At 42.6% G+C, this 9,294-nt stretch overlaps 1 protein-coding gene across 1 annotated transcript in view; it reads left to right on the plus strand.

Moving 5' to 3' along the window:
- The window catches only part of LOC106810375 (glutamate dehydrogenase, mitochondrial-like), a 35,616-nt gene extending 30,046 nt beyond the window's left edge, over positions 1 to 5,570 (plus strand). The window contains exons 9-13 of the mRNA XM_014813695.1: positions 1,918 to 2,061; positions 2,738 to 2,942; positions 3,338 to 3,429; positions 3,846 to 3,908; positions 4,544 to 5,570. Coding sequence (XP_014669181.1) covers positions 1,918 to 2,061; positions 2,738 to 2,942; positions 3,338 to 3,429; positions 3,846 to 3,908; positions 4,544 to 4,663 — 624 coding nt within the window. The 3' untranslated portion in view covers positions 4,664 to 5,570. The remainder of the gene's footprint in view (positions 1 to 1,917; positions 2,062 to 2,737; positions 2,943 to 3,337; positions 3,430 to 3,845; positions 3,909 to 4,543) is intronic.
- The last annotated feature ends 3,724 nt before the right edge of the window (positions 5,571 to 9,294 follow it).

The following is a 9,294-nucleotide window of genomic DNA, read 5'->3' on the forward strand; positions in this document are numbered from 1 at the left end:
TGGTCCAGTAAAATTTAGTCCGGTCCAGTAAATTTTACTGGCTTGGTGGACCGAAGGTCCAGTGTTTAGAAATTTCATTCGTGAAGACTGAGATCGTAGGGACAAAATCATAACGGAGAGAGAGGACCGGGAAGCTGAAGCGCGCCACATCAAGAACGCACTAAGAAAATGCGGCTATCCTAATTGGACACTCGGAAAAGTGTCCAAGGAGATGCACACATCACGGGAAAAAACAACATCTCAAAAGAAAACTTCCACGGAGAAACCGAAGGCGATGATCGTCCTACCCTATGTCAGAGGGGTCACGGACGTAGTTCAGCGTCACCTAAAAAATGCAGTTGTGGCGTCAACAGTGAGACCGTTTGAGACTCTAAAACGGCTTTTGGTACATCCTAAGAACAGAACAGATATGCACAACATTACGGACTGTGTTTACAAGATACCGTGTGCAATGTGTGGAAAAAGTTACATTGGAGAAACTGGTCGAAAATTTAAAACCCGCCTAAAAGAACACAAAAAGGACGTAGACACCGTAGCAACCAAATCGTTCACAAGGGCCCAACGAAAACAGTCGGCTACCGAAATCACCAAATCCGCGATCACTCGCCATGTAGCGAAGGACAATCACACCATCGATTGGGAGAATTCGAAGATCATCGATCGCGAGCCTATCAAAATCAGGCGATGGATTAAGGAGGCCATCTGGATACGCAAGACCCCAAACATCAACCGGGACGAGGGGGGATACAGGCTTAGTCACGTGTGGACTAAGCTATTGACCACCACACCATCTGGTGGTCAAAACTGATAATCATCAGTCAGCTTTGAGAAAGCTTCCTGACAGGAGGCGAAACGTCAGCGGTACGTTTCAAACTTGCACGGTTGAGTAAAAATTAACTTTGTTATTTATATTATTCTACCAACCGAATGAACTTAATTAATGAAAAGGGCTAGGGGTTTTGATATTTAAAAAAATTATGCAAATTAGGTTTTGGCAATTATATAGCATATTATAATATAGACATGCAGATAACAGTCTGTGGTGTCACACTCGTCTGGTTCGTTTTACAAGATTTCATTGACAATATCTTTAATGCAAAATTGGTATTTCCTCTCCACCCTGCCGATAAAACGTCTATATTAGAGTAAAGTTTTACAAAACATGTCGGAACGCAGCATAACAATTTATTTCGAACGTCATCGCTAAGAAACATCAAAGCGGGTATAGTGCCATCTACCGCCACAAATTGTGATTTATTTTGGTTTATAAATTATTATTGCGATATACAGATCGCAACCGTGTGCTACCGCCTAGAAAAACTAATACGAAGTAAACACTTCCATGCAACCAATTAACCTTTGACAAAAGTTGTGTTATGGGCAGGGAAACACCATTGTCACGTGGTATATAGCAGCTACGTGGAATAAGCGTATCCTCTCAATCTTACACGTTACACATCGGGAGCTCCGCTTTTAGGCAGTGCCTAAATCTGAATATTATAAAAACGTTAAATGGCAATCATTTAGGTGTAACGCCATTACTCGCCCACATCTCAGACTTTCACATCTCAAACATTTATTTTCGCATAAAAAATTACACATAATTATCAAGAGTATATAATGGGAGTTCTCCCATATATACTCTTCGTTTCTATAATGTACGTCGATGGTTGCTCAATTAAAACTGACTTCTTCTCACTCACTCATTTGTGTCCTTTTTTGTGGGGAGCTACAGTGTCATTGACACTTTCATTTAATTGTGGCCCTGTGGAATAAGAAATCGCTCCTCAAAAGCGGGAAATTTAAGCGACGATGCTTCTGTTGTCGTCTCTGCATCATCGTTCGTGATTCATCTGTTTACGTGTGCTGCGCATTAAACCGTGGTCATGATCACAAGCCGTGTCCCTGCGATTTCAGATGAACGGCACGATCGTGGGTTTCCCAGGGGCCGAGGCTTACACGAAGGATGAGAGCCTAATATACGAGACTTGTGACATTCTCGTGCCGGCAGCTAGCGAGAGACAAATCCACAGCGGCAACTGCCATAGGGTTAAGGCCAAGGTGAGATAATTAGTGCTCAGAGTTTAGCATTATGTTTGATTAGTGAATGAGACGAAGTAGAATTGGGGAAGAACTTGTTGTTTTTAGCTCACCTTGACATCGTCAAGATGAGGTATTGCTATGGGTCGTCGTCCGTCGTACGTCCGTCCGTCCGTCAACATTTGGCTACGGTCAACGATAACTCAGGAACCGTTTGACCCACATGTTTGAAATTGGGTATAGTTGTTACTGCTATGCTCCCATATTGAACGTCCTATTTTGGAGCACGCCAGTTGACGTACTTTCGAGCCACGGTAATTTTTTGGCAAAAATGGGAATTGCCATTAGTCAGTTCAGGTTCAACGGATTTTGCTAATTTTTGGTCAGTTTTACAACCTGTTATTTTAGTTACAGTGTAACTTGATTATTGATAAACCATATTTTATATTTGTATAGCACTTCCGTTTAATCTGCGATTTGTTTCACCCTATGTCTGTTTCTGCATTATCCAATATTTTCAATTATCCAATCACCTATAGGTCCTGTTTTGGCTGGGTAAACGAGACTTTATATACAGATGGATGGACGTGTGTGTGTGTGTGTGTGTGTGTGTGTGTGTGTGCGTGTGTGCGTGTGTGCGTGTGTGCGTGTGCGTGTGCGTGTGCGTGTGTAATCGTGTCACGATTATTTTTCTAAGATTATTGCTGAGGGAGCAAACGGACCGACAACACCAGCAGCAGACAAGCACTTCTTGGCCAACAACGTTCTCGTAATCCCGGACCTCTACTGCAACGCCGGTGGTGTCACCGTCTCCTACTTCGAGTGGCTTAAGAATCTAAACCACGTCAGCTATGGACGTCTCACCTTCAAATATGAGAAGGAATCCAACTATCACCTGCTAGGTCTGTACATAGCTATAGCATAGTCTGTAGGCTATTACATGTTAGATAAATTGTGATGCAAATGACACCAAATACACGTGTTACGGTTGGCCAACTAATGAAATATCAGTAGCACTCTAGCAATATTGCAATAGTATTACTGAACAGTAAGTTCCCTTGATGATCCTACTTTAAAAGCAATATTTGCCTTGGTGTGCAGACAACTTGTTGTGGTGCCCTAAAAATTTCCGTGAAGGAAAATTCAATGATGATTGAAATGATTCAATGAAGAGGAATGTTTGCCTTGCCCTAATAAAACTTGAAATGCTGAAAATTTTTTAACTAACCCCTGCTTCCTCTGTTATAGAGGAGATTTCGGCCGCTGTGGTAACATGTCGGGTGTTTCGATGTTGCAGAGAGCGTGCAGCACTCGTTGGAGCGCAGGTTCGGCAAAAGCGGGGGAGGAATCCCGATCATCCCGTCAGAGTCCTTCCAGGAGAAGATTGCTGTAAGTGGCCGTGTGCGGGGTTTACGTAAACGTAGATGGGGCTGCATGTGTTAACACTAATGCAGTCGAATGGAGATAGGTTTAGTGGAAATTGTCAGATCATGAACCCGTGATTTGATGCGGGAAGTGATTCTGTAATATTGCTGCTTAAATTGTGCCGTTATTTAATGTGCAACTACAATGTGTAATTGTGACATTAAACTGTTAAATAACTATGAACCGATTGTCAGAAACGTCAAAATTAGTCATGATATTGCAGGTCTAGGAGGTCAGAACTTTTGTACAAGGGGTCAGCAAAAGTTATGATGTCTTAGTCACATGACAGTCATAAAACTGTTTGTGATATTTCTGACATGGGCCCATGACATTACATTATCTTCAGCTGGTATGAACCCGATTGCTTTTGTTTCGTGCAGGGTGCATCTGAAAAAGACATCGTTCACTCTGGATTGGCTTTCACAATGGAAGGATCGGCTAGGGTAAGTATCGGTGTCACCTTGCATTCTATTTATATTTTGTATTTTTTCTATTTTAAACTAGCATTTGCCGCTGCATCTTGCAGTGCATCATTACAAAGCTTGCAGTGACAGATGGTACGGTGTGCTCTTACCTATGTCAATATTGGTTGCTGCATAATTGATGATTTAGTCTGATCACGAATCCTTATAGAAATACCGTACAAATTATTTAGCAGGGACTGTTTCAAATTTCACAGCAGTGCTTCCACTCCTTGTTGCAATAGCATTTGATATGCCAACATTGATTGATTAATTGATTGATTGATCGATTGGGACATCAGACATTTATATTAGAATGTCATAGAATTTTATTGTCTCATAGGATTAATTTGGAGGTAAAATATTTACTGGAGCCTTACTGCTTACTGCTTTACTGCTGTCTTTGTCAAGCTTTACTGATAAGCAGAGCTCTGATCTTGTCACCAAGTGGCAGTAGGTGCAGTGGATGGTTATAATAACATTAACAACGGGAGCAGATCAACTTTCGAAACTGTCCCTGAAACTAGCAAATATTTAGAATTCTTCACGAAATTAAAATATTTTACATCGGATATTACCGCTATTGATGACTTATGATGTAATCTGTCTGCTTGCAGGCGATCATGCGCACAGCTATGAAATACAACCTGGGTCTGGACCTGCGCACAGCCGCCTACATTAATGCCTTAGAGAAGATCTACTACCATTACAGAGCAGCTGGTTTCACCTTCACATAATCAGCGTACGTGCAGAAGTCACTCGGTTTCTATTTCACGAACGATTCCATCAAGGATGACCCTTGCCTCTACGCTCGTACAGTAATTTATCCTACTGTGATTCATCTCTGTAGACGCGTGGGTGCGCTGCGGTAGCTATTATTAATCTAGGTTTGTTATGTTGAGTCATTATCCTGCGCACGTCGTACATCATCGAGCTTCATTCGTATATCATGTCTTAGGAGAATGGCAGTTGGTGCACATTGGACGTCGGGGTCTCTGTCGCGCTAGTCATAGTTTGCAAGTCCCCATCTAGATTCCCGTCAAGTAGGGTTTCATTGACTATGGCGTGAGGAGAGTAAGGTTGCCCGGTGACTAACCAAGAGTGCTTGTTTTGCATATCGTTAATCGGGCTGACCAGCTGGTCAAGAAAATGGAGCCTGCGTGCTTCATTCCCCCGGTGTTTGTTTCAGGCAGTTCCCGACAGTTGTATCTCTTGGTCGACCTCTTGCTTTGCAAATGGTAGTATCAAGTACCAATTAAGTAGCAATCATGGCATATTGACAGACTGGCACCATGTTGACAACAGTCTTTTTCGGCAGGGAGTGATTGTAGAATTTACTCAATGAAATCACGAATGTATCCTCGTGCTGTTACGACAGTTGTGTATGAAATGGTGTGTAATGAATTCTTAAAGAGTTGATATATATTTGTAGGTTGCACAGAAGGATGTGCTAGGCGTGACAGGCTCTAGACAGGACGTTTTCGTTCTCTGTGTTACATGTCTGATCATTAGAATAACGATACATGATTCATATGGATACTAACTACGATGTACACGTGCATGACGCACACTTTCTTCTGATGAACCGCGATCATTTGTGTGAACAATCTTGTTTAGTAATAAAATATGAAATGTAACAACCGATGGCTTGTGTTGTAATGATTCGATTATCAGTTAAGTCATAAGCACAATGTCATGATGTACAATTTATGTACAATGTAATGTACAGACATGATTAGAGCTTAGAGGGCTGTATCACCCTATAATAATTGAATTTATTGATACTGATTGATATTCTGACTACTTGAAACTTGCTCACACATGTGCTCCTATTCTTATCACGTCCATTGTAGGCATGATATATATATATATAATGTACTGAGAACTCCTAAAGAATTACTACTAAAAGCCGTTTTCTGCCATCACTGGTCCTATAGCACCATTTATTTCACCCGTTACATAAATACAAACCAGCTCAATCCATTTATACAAAATATTTAAATTTGTTTTTGTTCAGTATAGAAGTATTAGGCCTACTATAACTGTAGAATAAGAAATATATTGTTATTGAGATGCCAATTACAATATAACCCTAGTAATGACGTAATTTCTGTCAATTATAACTTCTATATATCACAGGATACTGTATGTTTTAAGATGAAATAGGCAACTCGGTTTATGATCAAGCCAACAATAATCAACTCTAAAGGTCAGAGCCTCAGAGGTCATACCTTTGTCACGACGCGAATACATTACATATATCTCCTATGAGAACAATTCATTTCTCATCGTGAATTCCAAGTAAAATCCGTCAACAACATGCGAGATTACCAAAATATTTCCATACAGCAACAACGTTTGCAATGTAAGGGCATGTAACCAGTGCATTATTTAACAGTAATGTTAATGTATTACCGATTACCTCTGACGCTGCAATATAAAAGCGTATATATGGCACTATAAGGTAAAGTTTCCACCAAAATAGTTCGATGTGCAAAACATATCACAGATAAATACAGCACGTGTACGAAGATGGAAGAAATAAGCGCAAATCAATATCATTTCACTTGAATGATATGAAAAGTACACGTAGCAGCTTTTGATATTCAATGTTACTTAATGTTATTCAATGTTAATTCAAGAACCGCGTAATATTATAAGAACAGCGTCCTATTACTATGATATAATAACTGATGTATACATATATATGTATATATACACATATATATACTATAAACAGAGATATATATATACAGATATGTACACGTAAATACATATATAATAATATTGCCTCTTTAATATATTAATTAGGAAGACAAATGAAGGAATACTTTCTAGTGCAATTGCTTCTCAAATTAATATTGATGACAAATTTAATCTATGTTAACAGCCCATACTACGTTACATCAAGTGACTATAATTTTAGTATATAACTCAATATAATAGTTAAGTTTACGTGTGTACTCACACAATATTATGGTTTTGCATGGCAAGAAACAGAACGTGGGTGCGTGTAACAGCGACCGTGATATTTAGTTGTCATGAGGAGGTTCATGCAGATGGTTCGTGTATAAATCCCTACACTGCCTTACACTGTCCGTGAGGTCTAAAAATCAATGGCACCTTACAAGTGGCACCTGCATAAAAATCCGTTTTCCTACAACAAGGAAAAATCTCAGTGGCATGATCAACAGGCAATAGCATGTATGTAACGCACACATATAACTACTACATACATGTAGGCAAATTACTCAGATGTAAACATAATACCAGGGGTTGGTAATGACAAATAATGATATAATAACAAAACATGAATGGCATGAATAATTATATTTGTCATTTTCACCCCTGATATTACCAACTGACAGCACCAACAACGTTATGTACTGTACGCACACTTTACAGACCCTGTACTTAATATAATGCTGTATAAAATGCTATATATCTATATATATATATATGAAGTATATCATATATGAGATAAGCATTAACGAATGATATGACCAGTGTCTCGCCGGTGATCTACAATTACATGTCCTGTAGATTTTCCCACTTCAACGTTTTATCATTCACAATCATTCTCTCTAGAATCAATTGCAGGGAAATGAAGACACCGCCTATATGAACACGTGAATTCATCACACCCTCTCTGAATAAGGCACAGTTTCAGTTCAAGTACACGTTCAACAAAGAGGTCTGTGGGCATTGAGTGAGTAGAGCAATATTAAACTTTCTTACAGACAATATTAGATACTTTTGAGTTCTGGCTGCGCATGACTCCTTGATTCTTTCAAAGGTACGCCACTTAGACCAAGTCAACGAGCATTCAGACAATTAGACAAAAACTCGTGTATATTCTCTAACAGCTTGGCTTAAATAAAATCCTAAATCTTAAAAACATTATATCTTAGCTTATTAAGAGCTACACTTGCTGGAGATATTTGTACTACATTATTATTCTGTGTAATGCCCGTTTCGGGCTCTCACTAGGCGTATATATATTGCTGGAGAGGTAAAAACTTATGAACAGACTGTATACCTGTCCATCGCAGACACGTTCATTTCACGGAAGCGACAACTAGGACATCACTACTCTAAGGTTTTCCCTCACGGTGGCGACGCGGCTCGCTCGAATCTGTCCTGCAGAGACTTCACGCTGGCAGTAGCAGCTACCTCCTGACCCGCCTTCCCAGTGGCCGTGTCCTGCAGCATTGCCGCCGGCTTCGCTGGAACTGGTGGTCGTGACATCTTGTCTTCTGCGGAGGGTGGGGCAGTCGGTGGCTTCCCTTCAGGGGGCGGCGTGGCAGGGAGGGATGACTTACTCGCTAGGGAAGGCTTAATAGGGCGTGCTACTGTCTCAGGCTTGAGAGGAAGCACTGCCTTGCTAGGCCTGCCAGGGGGCGTTGCATTGCTGGGCTTTACAGGGGGCGTTGCCTTGCCGGGCTTGCCAGAGAGTGCCGTCTTGCCATTTGTGTGCTGAGGCTTAGCAGACGGCTGCGACTCCAGCATTGGTTTGGCAAGAGGCTGCAACTTGTCTTTTACTTTCGTCTCAGACTGATCACCTCCCACGGACAGAGGCGAGGCAGCAGCCAAGCCATCAGATACCGACCCACCACGCTGCTGTTGTTGCTGCTGCTGCTGCTGCTGCTGCTGCCGTGGCTGCGGTACACTCACTCCGTTTTTTGTTGGTGGTTTCTTGTCCCTGGGAACAAGAGGAGGGTGTTCCACAGGCGAACCAACCTTCCCATCAAACCCTCCAACAGCAGCCATCAGTGGCTTCAAGGGAACCGGCGGCGGTGGCTTCGACGACGCGGAAACAGTCGCTGATGGCGCATCTTTCTGTGACTTGGGCGGCGCATCTTTCAGGTTTCGCATGCGCTCGGCAGCGGGAGGCGGTGGAGGAGGCGGTGGTAGACTATCCCTCCTCACTGCGGCGGAGGAGGGAGGCAGTGCTGGAGGACTGTCGCTCCTCACCGCGGTGGAGGCGGGAGGCGGTGGGGGCGGGGGCGGCGGTAGGTTCTGCCTCTGTTCGGCACTACTCAGCCGGCGACGCAGCTGCTGTGGCTTCTTGGGAGGCGCGGCCACCGCCGCCGCCGATGACGAGGACGAAGAAGCAACTGCATCCCCTTTCTCCTGCAAGCCATCCACTCTCTCTGCAACTTCCGCGGCTCGACGGTGCACGCCATTAGAAATGTCCTTGTTGATCCGAGGAGAGAAGCCTCTCGGTAATAGTGGCGGTGCGACATCTGAGGTATCGGGTTCGGGATTGGTACCAGCATTACTCCCACTGCGCACGGGTTTAGCAGCTTTCGGCACGGCAGGAAGGGCCGGCAACGGCTTGCGTTGATCGTGGACACCTGCTGGAATC

The sequence above is a fragment of the Priapulus caudatus genome, unplaced genomic scaffold, assembly GCF_000485595.1.
Source record: "Priapulus caudatus unplaced genomic scaffold, Priapulus_caudatus-5.0.1 Scaffold436, whole genome shotgun sequence".
Taxonomy (NCBI): Eukaryota; Metazoa; Priapulida; class Priapulimorpha; order Priapulimorphida; family Priapulidae; genus Priapulus; species Priapulus caudatus.